A 16,651-nucleotide genomic window follows, 5' to 3' on the forward strand; every position below is an offset into this window, starting at 1 on the left:
GGAGGGGGCAAGCAGTCCCTTTTATAGAGAGTCAGGCACACCTGGCTGTTGCCAGGCAACTGTGGGAAGGAGCCTAGACTAAACTCCAACAGTCTTCATATTCACATTAGTCCCAGGCTGATATTATTATCTGCTAGGAAAAAAAAAAAAACGTGAACTGCCTTGTAAACTGGTAGTTGTTATAATTTCAATGTACAAGGTACTTTAGGGAGGGATTCAGATGTTTGTGAACCCTGGCTTCATGGTCTTGTTTACTAGCAGTAGAATAATGGCTAACATAAGATTTAAAGCTAGTGATTGGTTTCTGTTGGCCCTGACTATCTCAGAGCTACACAGCCAGCAGAGTAGACAGGCTATATGCTGAGAGCTGGTGGCTCTTATTTTCTTCCTTATTACCATAACTTATGGCATGTTGGCTGGCACCTCCTTGCCTCCTCTCCTGCTTTCTACATTGTCCCCCTTCTTCCTGCCCCACTCCCAGGCTGCACAAGGCCCAGGAGGAGCACCGAACTGTGGAAGTAGAGAAGGTCCACCTGGAGAAGAAGCTGCGAGATGAGATCAACCTTGCCAAGCAGGAAGCTCAGCGGCTGAAGGAGCTGAGGGAGGGTACTGAGAATGAGAGGAGCCGTCAAAAATATGCTGAGGAAGAGCTGGAGCAGGTAGGAGAGTGTACAGGATGCCTTGGGCGGTGCGTAAAGGGCAGAGGATCAGGGTCTGGCCGGAAAGCTTCATTTGTGAATGTTTTGAAATATGGTTCAAATCTTTCTTCTGGACTAACCAGTAAGGATAGTGGTAAAGCTATAAAAAATGGTTACCATGATTTTCAAAGAATGGCAGGTAAGGGGAGATAAGAGTGATTCTCTCCCCGCCCCACTCCCTTTTTCATTGAGGTATTTATATCAAGAGAACAAATCCTAAGTATTGAGCTGGTAAGTTTTTACATGTGGATATGCCTGTGTAAGCACTACTCAGAAAGCTCACTTTTGCTCCAAGAGTAACTATTGTCATAGCCTGTAAACTAGATTAGCTTTGCATGATTTTGAATTTTGTAAAAATGGCAGTGGGGATGGAAAGAAGGCTTAGCAGTTAAGAGAATGTATGCTTGGGCTACAGGTGACCTGGGGAAGAATTCAGTTAGATGCTCTACCTCCTGTTGACTTAGGGGTCAGTGTAAACAGAGGCAGGAATCACTAAGCAAGGGCCCCTAGGTTGTGGCTCTGGTTAACAGAGTAGCCTTGACATAGACTGAGAAGCACTCAGAGCCTGATCTGTTATTTGCCATGCCATTTATGTGCACTGCCATTTGTGTCTTTGGACTCAGGTGTGGAAACAGATCAAGTGTCTCTGGAAAGGCTCCAGTGTTGCAAGAAGCTTGGTTCCATTCAAGGAAGGCGGGATGGTGGGGGGTGGGCACCACAGGCCAGAGAGCGGAGGTGCAGACCCAGCAGTTGTGCCTCCAGCTGGGTGTAGACTCTGAATGGTTGGTGGGCATGAGCCTGGACAGCCAACTTGGTGACTATCAGCAGTGGGCCCTGTGGTAAGCAAAAGACATAATGCTGAGCTGGGCGAGGTACAGATGGGCAAATGGGGAGTCACAGCTCCCGCTCTAGCATGTGCCCACGTGATGAACCATGTCTTAGCTTGTTTTCCTTCTGGCAGCCAGGACCTTGTAAACTTCTGGTTGGGTAGAGTTCCACCTTAAACTGTTTCCCTAGCTCCTAGTGCTACCTGCAGCTACTCTTTCTCATGAGAACTCGGGATTCAGGAGTTTTAGGGAGTGCCAAGGTTCTCTCATTTTGACTACAGTTCAGTTCAGGTGTTTGAGGCTATTTTCTGAAGAACTAGGCTTAAATCCACCTCTACTCTGGGCCCACTGACCTGGACCTTTCCACCTTCAGGCTCTCACACTCTGCATCTCCCCAACCCATGTTTATAAGTGGGAAGAGATTCATAAGTCAAATAAATGATCGTGTGTGTGTGTGTGTGTGTGTGTGTGTGTGTGTGTATTAAGGAAGTGAAAACTAAAATCACAATGAAATACCATTACAGCTACCAGAATGCCTAAAATTAAAATGCCTAGAGATATAAAGATCATGCATCACTGATAGCAGCATTGATGGGTTTAACCCTCATGAGAAACTATTTAGCATTTTCCTACCCTCTTCTCTACCTCCAGTGCTATAGATCAAACTAGGGCTTTATATGTTAGCAAATACTCTACCACTGAACCATATTCCAAACCTCATTTGATGGTTTCTACTAAAGCTAATACATAAACGTTTTATTACTATATGCACAACAGATATGAGTGTTTATGCTCACCAAGAGATACGTATTCAGGAATGTCCATAATAGTCTTACTTGTCATCCTGTGTCCTGCAGCAGGCCACTTGGAGGAGGCAGGGGGGAAAGTCTGAAATGGGGAGTCCACGGCGGTTCCCATCCTCCTCTCTGGGTACCCAGGCACTGCTGGTACCACTGAGAGGGAAGTCAGGAACGGGGGGTCCTCAGGAAGGCAGTGGGAAGGCAGTGTCCTGGATGAATAGGATCTGGCCTTGTTAGGAGGGAGTGCCCAGCACCAAAGAGCACTTAATAGAGGGGAGAGAGCCTTGCTCCGGAGTCTTAGGCATGGCTTTTAGTTGAAGGTCTTCCATGCAGTGATCCTTGATGAAGCAGAGATCTGAGATGATCCTTGCTTGTTCATACTGGTTTATTTGATGGTGGATGTGAATGCATATACTTTATTCGGGGTGAACCAGAGATTATATATCTTTTATGGAGAATGAATACCCAGCTAGGGAAGCTCATTAGCTGAAGGCTCAGGGCTATCTATATACCTCATTAGCATGGAGAAGAACTCCAGTGTTATGCTATGTGACTGAGTGCCCATGGTCCTTAGTGGGGTGTCGAGGTTAAGTGCTCCAGAGCAGGTACAGATGCAGGTAGAGAATGGCTCTGCTCCTGTTGGCAAATCTTTGAGATCCCTGGGATTTGAGCTCATTCTGGTAGCATGGTCCCACACGCCCTACAGTTACTCATAAAAGCCAAATAAGCTAAAAATCCAAGTGATTATCCACACGAAAATGAAAAAAACTAGTTATAAATGACCTAGTAGATTATTCCTCAGCAATGTAAATCAGCCCTCACCTAGGGTCTTCTGTGGGAATGGTACTGTTGATTTTTACCCTATAAGAAATTAAGATGGCTCTTACATATAAAGCATATGAAAGCCAGGCACTGTAGCTCATTCCTGTAGTGGCAGCACTCAGGAAGGCGAGGTAGGAGAGCTGACATGAGTTCCAGATGAGCTAGGACTATCTGAAACGAGACACTTTCTTTAAAACCAAAACAAAATATATGAGTATCTATGTTCGGTAAGGTGGTGGCTTGTTACTCATATGATGGTCAAGTTAATAAAAATACATAATAGACTGAAAAATAAAATGAAAAAAACATTAAATATTTATTAATTAAAATCTATATTAAATCTCTTACCAATCAGCCTAAACATTTTATGAAAAAATAACTAAATTTTTAAACTAAAACCAATATTTTTCTTTTTTGTTTTTTTTTCCCAAGACAGGATTTCTCTGTGTAGCCCTGCTGTCCTGGAACTCATTCTATTCTTTTTGTTGTTTCTAATACAAGCTTTCTTTCTTTTTTTTCGTTCTTTCTTTCTTTTTTTTTTCTTTTGGTTTTTCGAGACAGGGTTTCTCTGTATAGCCCTGGATGTCCTGGAACTCATGATGTAGACCAGGCTAGCCTGGAACTCAGAAATTCGCCTGCCTCTGCCTCCCAAGTGCTGGGATCAAAGGTGTGCGCCACCACTGCCCAGCTACAAGCTTTCTTTATAGATTAGGCTGGCCTTGAACTGGTGAGCTCTTATTGCCTCTGTCTCCTGAAGATTGGGATTATCATCGGGTACCACCACAGCCATCCTACATTCCATTATTAGTGTTTATATTCAGTCTGTTGTAAAAGAAAGAGGGTAAAAAGTCAATTAATGGCAGACATAGGGGCTAATGCCTGACATCTAAGAACTCAGAGAAGGTAGAGGCAGGAGGATCAGAAGTTCAAGACCACCTACTTCTACTTAGTAGATTCAAGGCCACCCTGAGCTGCATGGAACCTTTCCTTAAAAAAACCTAAAGCTAGGATTATAGAGGTGGGTTAGTAGTTAAGAGCGCTGGTTCCTCTCCCAGAGGTCTGGGATGTGTGAAAGTGTGCGCAGGTGCCTACAGAGGCCGGAAGCATTTGCTCCCTTTGGAGCTAGAGTTATAGAAGGTGTGAACTGCTTCATAACTGAGGCATGTGCATCTGTGTGCAGGTGCCAACAGAGGCCGGAGGCATTGGCTTTCTTTGGATGTGGAGTTACAGGCAGTTCTGAGCTACCTCGTATGGTGCTAGGAATTGAACCTGGGTCTTCTGCAAGAGCACTATTCACTCTTAGCTGCTGATCACCTATGCATCCTCCAGAATTATGTTTTCAACCATGTGCTGTGGCTACCATATTGTGATTTTTTTTTAATTTAGTATGTTTTTTTTTAAATAGATATGGGTATTTGGCTTGATCTCTGCCTGTATACCCCATGTGTGCCTGGTGCTCAAGGAGATTAGAAGAAGGTGTTAGAGTCCCTGGAGTTGTTGTTAGAGATGGTTGTGAGCTGCCGTGTGGGTGCTGGGCACTGAGCTAGGTTCTCTGGAAGAGCAGCCCGTGCTCTGAACTGAGCATCCTCTAGCCCACACTGTGATGTCTTGAGGCCCATTTACAATAAGGCTATTCAGTAGCACATATATTTCTGAAGAGACCAGGAAAGCTGTCTGAGACTGGCTGTTTGACCAGGAGAATAAGCTAATGTGATAGCAGGGTTCTGGAGACTGCATTCTGCTTGGCACTATCCACAGTGTGCTCTTAAGTAGGCTGCTGTTCTTCTCTGTGCTTACTTCCCTGTATGTGAAATTCAGAGAAGAGGCTTTGTCATTTCTTCCTAGTGCAAGAATTGTAAAGCAGGTATGGACTCAGAGTTGTAAGGCATTGCACAGAGGTGTTAGGGAGGATGTTAATGCTAACAAACAGACTCACATTCTCATGCCCTCATAGGTTCGGGAGGCCTTGAGGAAAGCAGAGAAGGAGCTGGAATCACACAGCTCATGGTATGCTCCTGAGGCCCTGCAGAAGTGGCTGCAGCTGACCCATGAGGTGGAGGTGCAGTACTACAACATCAAGAAGCAAAATGCAGAGAGGCAGCTGCTGGTGGCCAAGGAGGGGGTGAGGCCTGCTCTCCTGAGGGCTTCCTTTGCCCTCTTCTCTCCTCCCTGCCCTCTTCTTTCTATGCCCCTGCCCCTCCCCCCCCCCCACTCTGTCTCTGCTTTACCCTGTCCCTCCCTTTGAGTGAAGAGATGAATGGGCCGTGGATTCTGTTTCTTTTTCTAATGTACACTGCTTAGTAATGTACTGAAGTTTTTGGAGGAGAACCTGAGGGTATAGGGGTACTCTGCCCTGTCTTCTGGGGATAATAAAGCAAGGAGGAGGGGTAGACGGAAAGCCATTTCAGCTTCCCTTCCGGAAAAGGCTGCCAAGGGAACAGAGGTCCTTCTGGGGCGTGACTAAGGCTGGAACCTTTTACTTGTGCATCTCAGCAGGTTCCTGAGGTCCGCCCACTTCCTCCCTTGCTTTACTTCTCACTCTGCTCCTTTCCTCTTTCTCTTCCTTCTCCTGTGAAGCTTAAGTTAACACAACTTATGAGGAGGACCCAGCCATGGGAAGGCCTCATTTCTTCCAACCATGAACCCATACTCTCTTTATATTGGGGGCTTCCTCTTGGCAGGCTGAGAAAATAAAAAAGAAGAGAAACACGCTTTTTGGTACCTTCCATGTGGCCCACAGCTCTTCCCTGGATGATGTGGATCATAAAATCCTAACTGCTAAGTAAGTAGCACCAGTTACCAGCTCCAGCAATGCTAATGCCATCCTTAGAGACTGAGGTTACGTGAGGCCTCTAACCCCAGTCCCATCTCCTCACAATAGCATGACAGCTCTGGTCTCCTACACAAGCTCTGATCCAGCTTCCACTTTGCTCTTAAGTTTATGATTTATTGTGGTTTTTATTCATACATGCACCTACCCCAGTTTGTTCCTCTCAAAAGAGATCTTGTTCTTATTGGGGTTTCCACACGGTCCACACCTGCAGTTCTTTCTTCTGACTTTAGGCAAGCTCTGAGTGAGGTGACAGCGGCACTGAGGGAGCGCCTGCACCGGTGGCAGCAGATCGAGATCCTCTGCGGTTTCCAGATTGTCAATAACCCCGGCATCCACTCCTTGGTGGCTGCTCTCAACATCGACCCCAGCTGGATGGGCAGCACCCGCCCTAACCCCGCCCACTTCATCATGACTGACGATGTGGATGACATGGATGAGGAGATTGTGTCGCCCTTGTCCATGCAGTGTAGGTGACCTCTTTGTAGGGGTGAGCAAGGGGCAGCCTTTGGTGGGCAAGATGAGATGCCTATCGCCTCTGCTGTGCTTAAACAGCAGTTGGGGAAGATAACTAGGAAAGATGTAGCTCCTTCATTGGTTAATAAAACAATTCTCATTAAGATATTTCTTTACAGCTGTCCTTTTGGTGGTTTCTCCTTGCTCTATGCCTTCTCTGTCCTGTATCTGTGTGTCTCTTTCTTTACTCTGTTTTTCTGTTTAGTCCTCCTTTTTTCTACCCATGCTATCTACCTTTATTAAAAAATAATCTTTAGAAACTTTTTATTTATAGTATAACAGAATATTCATTTGAACTATTTGTGTTTATTTATTTTCACTTTATGTTTCTTGTTCCTAATTACTAAAGCAGGTGAATAGAATGATGTCTCTTTCCCTTGCCTTTCTGCGTGAGAAGCCCATATAGTAGCAGCCCTTTAAAGTGTTCCATCCCTAAAGCCTCTGAGCTGGGAGGCATCCTTGCTCAGGAGAGAACTCCTTACAAGTATGTCTGTCTGTCCACTGGACTTGGGCTCCCCTACTCCCATCCATTGACCTGGTTCTTTTTTATTTTCCCCAAAGGTGATGAGAACATTATAAAACAGAGCTAAAGGGACAGCAGTCTGTGGGAATGCTTTAGCGATTCCCTTCTGGTCCACGCAGCTAAATAAATTAGGCATACCTGTGGCAAAGGTGTTACCCTGAGCCCATACCTTACCAGTGCAGGGGCTTGCAGGTCTGGTTTAGGGTCTCATTCCCCTGCCTGCCCTGAAGGCCAGGTTCTTTAATCCGGCTGAATTCATAATTCAGACAAAAGTTTATTTGTAAATGTCCTTTTTAATGAGCTGAGTCTGGAACTTGCTGTAAAGCCAGGCTAACCTTGAACTTGTGACAATTCTCCTACTTCCCACCCTACCAAGTAGTAGAATTATAGACATGCAGGACAACGTACATTTTTTCAGTAGTACTTTGCCCCTGGCTGAGCCTCTTTGTCTTGATCTGATATCTTTTTTGTTTTGTTTTTGTTTTTTTGAGACAGGATTTCACTGTTACTGGCTGGCCTAACTCTCTCTTTAGCCCTGGCTGGCCAGAACTCTATGTAAACCATGCTGGCCTCAAACTCATAGAGATCTACCTGCCCCTGCCTCCCAAATGCTGAAATTAAAGGTGTGTGCCACCATGCCTTGCTTGATCTGATAGCTTGCTAGGTCTTTAGTCAAAGGCCTACCAAGGTTTGGATCACTAGTAGGCAAATCCGGGCCCTAACTTCTTGATCCAATGCTCCCATGCTCTCCGGGTTAGGGAAAAGCTTCTTTAGCCCCGAGCTACTCATCCCCTGACCCTCAACCTTGCTGTAGCCCATTGAGGACAGGCCAAAACCCTTCATAAATCAGATTCTCTTCTCCTTTTGGCCTGGCTGGTGACCCTAGATGCTGCCTGGCTGATGGGGCGTAGGTTCAGTGACCGCTCTCTCTGCTCTGCATCCGCCGGCTCGGATGATCAGTCCCTCTGGAAATACCCGGGTTTGAGGACCCCCTTTGGGGCTTTTGTTTTTCCGACTTTTGGAACTAAACCAACACTCCTATCCAATGGGCCCCTTCTGTTGCCTGCCTCACACCCCCTCCTGCTCCCTTTGTCCCCTCAGCACTGTCCTTACTAACTGAAGGGAGGGGTTCGGGGGTGAGAAGAATCAGCCTGTTCACTGAGAGCTGGAGAGAAGACATCCGTGGTGATGGGTGGCTTAGGCCCGTCCCTTCAGCCGAGCCACATGAGTGTCCTGGTGGTAGCGGACCTTCTTCCTTCTTCCTTCTGGGCTGGGAGGGAAAGCAAGGAAAAGAGCATTCCTCTTTTTTTCTTTTTCATGTTTCTTCCCTTTTCTCCCCATTTCTTCTTTCTTGTTCTCCCCTTCCCTTCCCATTATGGGCTTCTTTGTCTTCAAGCATTTCATGCTTTGAAAGCTACCAGCTGTATAAGCCCTGCTGCCTAACTCCATCACTATGGGATTGTGTTCTCTCCATGGCTTGGCCTTATAAAGCTCTGCCACCCTAGTAACCTCTGACTTTCTCTAACTTTTAAGGAATAACTGTCTTTTTGTTTTTTAAGTTGGAGCTGGGATTGAGCCTAAAACATTCTTTGGCACATCCCTAGGTTACCTGGTGCCCAGGTTGGAGTGGTAATTATCCTAAAAGAGCCTGGGTTGCAGCACTGATCTAGCAGCAGTGATCGAGGTGACTGTCATTTATGTACAGATTAGAGGGAATCTGGAAAGGGGAAGCATGAATAGTGGCAATAAAAAGGCACTCATTGCCTCACCATAGCTGGATACTTTTTCTTGCATTTTTTTACCAACTTAAAAATTTTTATTTTTATTTGAAATTATGTGTATATGTGTATATGTTGACTTTGGGTTTGTGCACATGAATGCAGGACCCACAGTGACCAGAAGAGGGTATTTGGTTCTTGGAGCTGGAGTTAGAGGCAGTTGTGAGTTGCTCAAAGGGGTGCTGGGAACTGACCTTGCATCATCTGCAAGAACAGAACATGCCATTAACAGATGGGACCATCTCTCTAGCCTCTTCTTGTGAAATTTTTAAAAATGTGGTTAAGATATTTATTAAGTACAATGACCTGTGTGGGTATTTTGGAGACACTACTTAGAAGTCTCAGAACAACCCCTCAGGATTTTACAAAGGTAGATTAAAATGAGAATGGAAGTAGCTAAGGGTCCCAGCTGGAAGTAGAAAGACTTGGGTTTGAACTCTAGGGTTGTGTGTTCCAAAGTTCAAGGCTAGTTCATAAAGATTTTCATCTTTCTTCATCTCTTGGAACTTTTTGTTATTTTTCTAAAACAGAGTCTTACTATATAGCTTAGCCTAGCTTGCAGCTCACTTTATAGTCTGCTGGCTTCTAACACATAATCCCCCTTCCTCAGTCTACCAAGTGCTGAGTTAACAGTTATGTTCTATCACACCCAGCTCCAGAACATTTTAATAAGTGTCTTTCATGTTATTAAAATCTTTTTATAAGTATCACTTTTAATATCTTTGTCATCTGCCAGAAAATAGATGTCTTCTTATTTTTCATCATTCTGCCTTTATGTGTGCTTCCATGCAACAGTTAATAATGATCCAGTGAACATGTTTTTGTACAAGTCTTTGTCTGTGTTGTGAATTATTTTCTGAGGTTGGCTAAAAAGAAAAGGCTGGTTCTTGGTGCTCTCCCGGACCTTGCTCCTAGTCCCTATCCTCTACTGTCCTGCCTGTGTCCTCCCACTAACTGCCTTGCAACTTCCCTTTATAGTGACATTGGCCTTAGGTCTCCTACTGAAGTTGCTACTAAAATTGCCCCGGGCACCTTATCTACAATTTCCCATCCTTTCAGGTCGGTCCCTTAGGGGGAGGTTTCTGGGAGGTGATGTCCTTTTCACTGGATTGGGTATCAAAGGTCCAGAGAGGTGTCTAGCAGGCATCTTTATGGGTACATGCTTGCCTGCACACCACTTGGGTACCCAGTCCTTATATTCTCTTTACTCTCCTTGCAGCCCCCAGCCTGCAGAGCAGTGTCCGGCAGCGCCTGACGGAGCCACAGCTTGGCCTGGGATCTCAGAGGTTGGTAGAGGGCGAGGCTGGCCACTTCTTGACAAGCCGGGTATCTCTGCGGCGAATGCGTAGCCTTTCATCTGGACAGTCTTTCAGTTCTGAAGGCCACGGGACCAGCCCTCCATCTGCCTCTGCTTCTTCTTCCTGCTCCTCTTCCACTACCACCATCGCTACCACCACAACCTCCACTTCCACCACCACCATCAACACCGTCCATGTTCACCCTGTTTATTACCACCACAGCACTTCCTATTTCCTTCAGATGGATCCCTACCCTGACCCAACCCCTTCTGACAACATCGCTGTGATGTCTGGGCATTCAGAGAGCTTGGGGTATCAGCTATCTCTCTTCTCTTTCTTCCTTCCCTTCCTACTGCTTTTACCGTGGCCTCTGCCTGCTGCCTGCTGCTGCTTGCTGACCTCTGGGAGGTGTGGTGGGGAGTCATTCCCTGTCCTTTCCTTCCTCAGTTCAGAAGATTCCTTATTAAGGTCAGCTTAATTTCCTACACCCGTCTTCCCTTTGCTGTTTGGGATTTTCTCTGAAAATGAGTAACAATCCTCTTCCCTCACGATCCTATATCACTTGTTTAAATTATGCACTTTTAGATCAGTCATCTCATTTCCTTTACTCCTTAAACAAATATACTCTGTGCAGGGCACTTCTGAATCTGAGGGTTCATAGATGATAAGATGCAGTCCCAGTCACCCTGACCTATAGTCTTGCTTGGAAAAGGCACACAAATAAACTGCAACAATTTCCTAAGTGCTCTGGGGTACTGAGGAAGGAGGAATGACTAACAGTGTGTATCTAGGTGGAATGCTTTACGAAAGAGATGACATTTGTGATGAGGCCCTGTGCATAGGAGAGAGAAAAGGGGTATTCTAGCTTGAGGAAACGTTTTGTACAGAGGAATGGAGGTGTAAGAATATATTATATATTTGAAGTGGAAACACTACGCATGTGTTGGAGAAGGAGTGGCCGATGAGATCAGAAGGATGCAGAGGTCAGAAGGGCTATGGGCCTTTATCATTTTAGAAATGGAGCACCATAAAAGGGTTTCTGAATGAAAATGAACTGGCTATACTTTCACTTTAGAGGACTTGGGGGTAATTACAAGTGCTTGCTGCTAAGCTTGATGACCTGAGTTTGAATCCAAGTGCTCACATTGTAGAAGGAAAGAGCCAACTCCTGGAAGTTGCCCTCTGACCTCTGCATCTGTGCCATGTGCAAGTGTGTAAACACACAAAATAAATAAGTATAATAAAATAATAATTAAAATCTTTCCATTTTATAAATAGCATTTTAGTGGCCTGAAGGCAGGAAGAAAGGAAGACTAAGGAATTTGAGGCATTGCAATATAGCACTTGGGGAGGTACTGAGGCCTTGACTTGGGAAGATAATTCACTTATAACTGGCCACAGGTACAGAAAGGAGAATCTAGTTTGATACCTAGGTGTCTGGCTTGACTGAGTAAATGAGTGCAGCCTTCATGGAATTACAGTACAGGAGAAGGAATACAGACTTGGGAAATTGGGACAAGAAAAGCTAAGCAGGAATGAAACTTCTTATTTGTTAAAGTAGGCAGTTAAGGCCCTAAAAGGGTCATTTTTCTCAGGCTGCAGAGATACTTAGGACAGAGCACAGACTCTTGACTTTTCTTTCATTCAAGATGTTTGTTCTTCTGAAAGGTCTCAGTAAGTGACATAGAAAAGAGCTGGAAGTTTCTCCTCAGCCTGCTCTGGCAGCCCATTGACTTTCCCTGCTATATCAAAGTGTTGGGTGAAGATCAGAGGTTGATCTTGTATGGGATAAGCTTAGGCCTAAGAAGGGACTCACCTTTGGAAGTCGCTCTCATCCCTGAAATTGTGACTATGGCTCCATCCTGGTTGCCTGCTTACTCTGTTGATTTCTTTTGACTCAGCCTCATTCTCTGCCTCTGCTTCATGAACCTGGATAGTTAGTTATCCTTGAGAGCTGTTCCCTTTGCTTCCTCAAAGGGACTGTTCTTACTAGGACTGTTACTGAGCAGAGTTGCCCATGTTCACTCTCATCCTCATTTTCATCTGCAAGTGTGGGAAGAGAGACTGCTCCTCCCAGTACTTATGGAGAGGACTGGGATGGTTTGGGAAAGCTAGGGGGTGCTGGGATTCCATGCTCAGAGGCCTAAGCCCAGGGTAGTGGGGAGGAAGGGTGGGAGTACCTGCATTCACCTGGCCTGTTCACTGCTTAATTTTCTTTTGCACCATGCACCAGAGGATCATCTCTAAAGGCAAACAGGCTCTCTAGTAAGGTTAGTAGTTTGGGATGGGAGTTCAAGGCAGCTTAGCCTTGGGGAGGGATAGCTCTGGCCTAAAAGGTCTCAGAAGTTCAGGGAGGGAAAGTGAGCGAGCATACCTTAATGGGTGTTTCCCTTCTTATATCTACTAAGGCTTTCTCCTAGATCCTCATCTTTCTATGGGATTCTTAGCTTTTAATTGATGAGAGAGGCATGGAAGGATAAAAAGCAAGAACAAGTTCAGGACTGTGGGTCAGAAAAAGTGAGGCTGGGGAAGTCCAAGCTTTTTTTTTTTTTTTTTTTTTTTTTTTTTTTTTTACCTTTTCCTTGGTGTATAAAGGTAGATATTCCCAGTATCTTACCGCCTCCGTTTAAAAAGGATGCCATTATTAGTGTGGATTCTTGGAATGTCTTAGAACTTTCTTAGTGGTTTGTGTTTATGTGGAGGATTATTATGTGCTTAGAGAAACAAGGACACTTGTTAATTGTGTAAGATGTAGGCCTGGCTGGCCTCGAGCTTGCTCTGTAGCTAAGGGTAATCTTGACTTTATGTTCCCCCTGTTTCTGCTTCCCAGTTGCTGGGAGTATAGGTGTGGATCTAGCATTGTCTTCCTTCAACTACCAAGCCCTGGATGGTCAGCTGGCTGTGGAGTTGCTGCTAGTTAGTTGTTCCCTGAGAGAGAAACCTATAATAGCTATGAGCCAGCCCCATATGTTTGAATGCTTCAGGAGGCTGGTACCCTTCCTAGTCCTGACCTTTGGCTTCCTTATCTAGGCCTGTGTTTCCTTCCCTTCTAACTTAGATGTTTATGCCTTTCCTTTGGCCTTCTCCTCTGCCTCTGTTGTGGGCTCTCAGGCCTCTGGGAAAGTGAAGGAGAGTTTAAGATTGATAGGGGGACCCTAACAGTCACCTCTTCATTGTAAAGGAAGGAGCAGTAGCAACTGGTGTTGGTTTATGGACTTCCTAGGCTCAGCCAAGTCCTTAAAAGGTTTTTAGTCCCTGAACTAGACTCTGTGTGTGTCCAGTGTATGATGGCATGGTCCTATAATCCAGACCTGAGAAGAAAGCCTCTTGTGACTGGACTTCATATTGACCTTCCAGGTTGACTGGGTCAGTTGCCTTTACTCTACAATACTTTGCAGTTTTGCAAGTGCTTTGTTAAGACTTTGTTCTTTCAAACTGACTTGTAAATAACTAGTTTAATACCATCTTTGTTGGGCAAAAATTGTGGCTCAGCAAAGTTATCTGACTTATCTAAGATTACACAGAAAGGTTCCGAGTTCTTCTCAACCACTGTACCTTAAAGGCCAATGTTCTATCTTCCTATGCCTCTCTACATTTCCCCTCAGCAGAGCTCTAAAACCCCACACTTCCCTTTTTTGATTTTAATTTTGCAGAACTTGTCCATGCCCACCTATAAATTCTGTGAGAGGGTAGGAAGAGGCAACATCTTGGCCTTTGGGATGAATGAGGGGATTGTTTGTAAGGCTGTTCTAACGTCTCCTCCCCAGCCTTGGTCAGGCCTGCTGACTGCATGTTCTGTTCTTTGGATTCTGGCCCAGACTGCATGTGTCCCAGGTGTGATAGAGTAAGTTGGGGGTGGGGGAAGGCATGGAAAACATGATCTGGAGCAACATGCAGCTTCTATGGTAGCTTAGGGTTGAGTCCCAAGAAACGTTGGCAGCCGTGGAAGGCAGATTATTGAAGAGGATGCCTATGGAATTTGAGCCTATGTTTATATCAGTGTAGCTCCTTGGAATTCAGCAGGGATCAGGCCCAGCTATTGCAAAGCTATTTGCCTGATGATGACATACGCTATATAATGACGTTTGTTTTTGTTTCTTTTTGTTTGTCTCTTCTCATTATTGTTCCCTTTCTCCTATTCCTGACTCCCTTTTCTTTCTCCATAAACCTACTTTCTTGCTTTTCTTCTCCAACCTGTCCCTGTTTCCTGATCCTGTCCCCTCTCTTACACTGTCCTGATGACTTACTCAACTTTCATTACTCATTCCTCCTTCCTTTTATCCTGTTTTCCCTGCTACCTGTTTCTTTCTCTTCATTTTTCTACCTATCTTTGCCTTCTCAACATTTCCCCTTTTTCTTCTGCACCTTTTTCCATTTCCCTGTATTCTGTTTCTTTTTCTTCTTTGTCCTATATCTCCAGGGATTTGACCCATTCCGATTCGGAGTCCTCCCTCCACATGAGTGACCGCCAGCGTGTGGCCCCCAAGCCTCCTCAGATGGGCCGTGCTGCAGATGAAGCTCTCAATGCCATGCCTTCCAATGGCAGCCATCGGCTGATTGAGGGGGTCCATCCAGGATCTCTGGTGGAGAAACTGCCTGACAGCCCTGCTCTGGCCAAGAAGACATTTATGGCGTTGAACCATGGCCTAGACAAGGCCCACAGCCTGATGGAGCTGAACCCCTCAGTCCCACCTGGTGGCTCCCCACTTTTGGATTCTTCCCATTCTCTTAGCCCCAGTTCCCCAGACCCAGACACGCCATCTCCAGTTGGGGACAACCGAGCTCTGCAGGGTAGCCGAAACACACGAATTCCCCACTTGGCTGGCAAGAAGGCAATGGCTGAGGAGGATAATGGTTCCATTGGTGAGGAGACAGACTCCAGTCCAGGCAGGAAGAAGTTTCCTCTCAAAATTTTTAAGAAGCCTCTTAAGAAGTAGGCAGACTAGGGTGGTAGTGTTGAGACAGCCTGTCCTTCCCTGGGTCTTCTGCCTTCACCTCCCTTCCTTTCTTTGCAATATCTGGCTCCTAGAGTGGGGCACAGAGGGGCTGGCCCAAGGGCCTGGGCACTGTACATATCTGCCCTGCTCATCCTTGGTCCTTCATCATTATTTATTAACTGACCACCATGGCCTGCCTGTCGGGAAACCCTTCCACCCATGGGCTGCTGCTGTCACATCTTCTCCACTTCAGTGCATGTCTTAGTTGCTCTTCCCTCAGTTCCCACTCCACTTTTGGGGTCCAGCTTCTGTCTCTGCTGTCCCAGTTTTGAGGTTTGGTTTTTGTTTCTGTCTCCTGCTTTCAGGCTCCTCTCTCCCATTACTCCCCAACGATCCTAGCAGTTGTGGGGAAGATAGGAGGAGTAACTTCTGACACCTGTACCTCAGATCTGTTCATCCTACTCACAGCCATTCTGCCTACCCCAGACTGGGCCACGGTCCTGATCTCTGGGGTTTGTTCTATGGAAGTGTGGTAGACTGGAGGGAACCTCATCCTGGAGCTCCTTTGGATCTCCAGGGCTCCATTCAGGGAGTGGAACCAACTCCCAGGGAACAAGTCACCAGAGTTTTAAAGAGAGACCAGGCTTGTGATTGATGGGAGAGACTTCTCCCAGTTGGAGGATGAGTAGATGCCAAAGCTGTGGGCTGTAAGGCAGTTGCCATTTCTCTCTTGCCCTGCCCACACCTGCCTTCCTCTTACCTCTGCTCCCCTATATTGCAGGAGTGTATCTCTTAAGAGGTGCTGCCCTGAAGCTCCCCATCAGCATCAGCACTACTGGGGCTCAGGGCAACTGGCTCCCCTGGCTATGGGAGCCACAGTCATGACACAGGGCTCTTGTGGAGCCCTGGGCAAGGATGTTATATTTGAACCAAAAGACAAACAGTTTTAAAATAAAAAAATAAAAAATAAAATAAATAAATCTCCTGAATTTCCCAAGTGCCTGCACAGCATCCTCCCTTTGTCAGATTCCATTTTTGTGTTACTGCATAGCCTGGGCCACAGGCTTAAAACAGACACAATTGGTTTGGGGCAGGGGTGGAGAAGGAAGATGGTATATGTATGTGAAGGCTGCTGTGTGACCACTTCTCCCCCCACACCTCCCATCTTCCAGACAACTCTCTCCTTTACCTGTTTTTGCTATGGCTGTAAAGGTATTTTTCCCTCTGCCCCATTCTGTCATGCCTGTACCCTGAGTTCCTAATTTGGGCCTGGGTTGGGTGCAGCTGGGGCTGGTCTTAGGCGGGTGCTAGGCTGTAGACTGCCTTGATGCCCCCTGGACACCCTCACATGGGTTTTTCTGTGTTATTTTCATAAGATTCTTTGAAGTCCAATAAAGCATGTAGGAGATTTTAACCTCTGCTGGCTGTGACTCTTATTGTGTCCCTGTGGCTTAACAAATGGAATTAAGAGGTTGGTGAACCAGTGGGTTAGGGCACTTGACTTCAAACCTTACAGACTTGAGTTTCATTCCTGAGACCCACATGGTAGAAGGAGAGAACCAACTCTGAAAGTTGTCCTCTAATTTAATTTCTATACATGTGCTGTGCTGCGCATGCATAAG

The 16,651-nt window shown here is 45.8% G+C and overlaps 1 protein-coding gene across 7 annotated transcripts in view; it reads left to right on the forward strand.

Moving 5' to 3' along the window:
• Nucleotides 1-16,448, forward strand: part of Stim1 (stromal interaction molecule 1) — a 175,806-nt gene extending 159,358 nt beyond the window's left edge. For 2 of the 7 annotated variants that reach the window (XM_017322078.1, XM_006507535.4), the window contains exons 7-13: nucleotides 482-659; nucleotides 5,102-5,269; nucleotides 5,829-5,929; nucleotides 6,211-6,446; nucleotides 7,903-7,995; nucleotides 10,014-10,080; nucleotides 14,513-16,448. In XM_017322078.1, coding sequence (XP_017177567.1) covers nucleotides 482-659; nucleotides 5,102-5,269; nucleotides 5,829-5,929; nucleotides 6,211-6,446; nucleotides 7,903-7,995; nucleotides 10,014-10,080; nucleotides 14,513-15,029 — 1,360 coding nt within the window. In that variant the 3' untranslated portion in view covers nucleotides 15,030-16,448. Of the gene's footprint in view, nucleotides 1-481; nucleotides 660-5,101; nucleotides 5,270-5,828; nucleotides 5,930-6,210; nucleotides 6,447-7,902; nucleotides 7,996-10,013; nucleotides 10,405-12,325; nucleotides 12,363-14,512 lie in introns of all 7 variants that reach the window. The other 5 variants (XM_006507536.3, NM_001374058.1, NM_001374060.1 and 2 more) reach the window with 5 other exon arrangements.
• The last annotated feature ends 203 nt before the right edge of the window (nucleotides 16,449-16,651 follow it).

The sequence above is a fragment of the Mus musculus genome, chromosome 7 (assembly GCF_000001635.26).
Source record: "Mus musculus strain C57BL/6J chromosome 7, GRCm38.p6 C57BL/6J".
Lineage (NCBI taxonomy): Eukaryota > Metazoa > Chordata > Mammalia > Rodentia > Muridae > Mus > Mus musculus.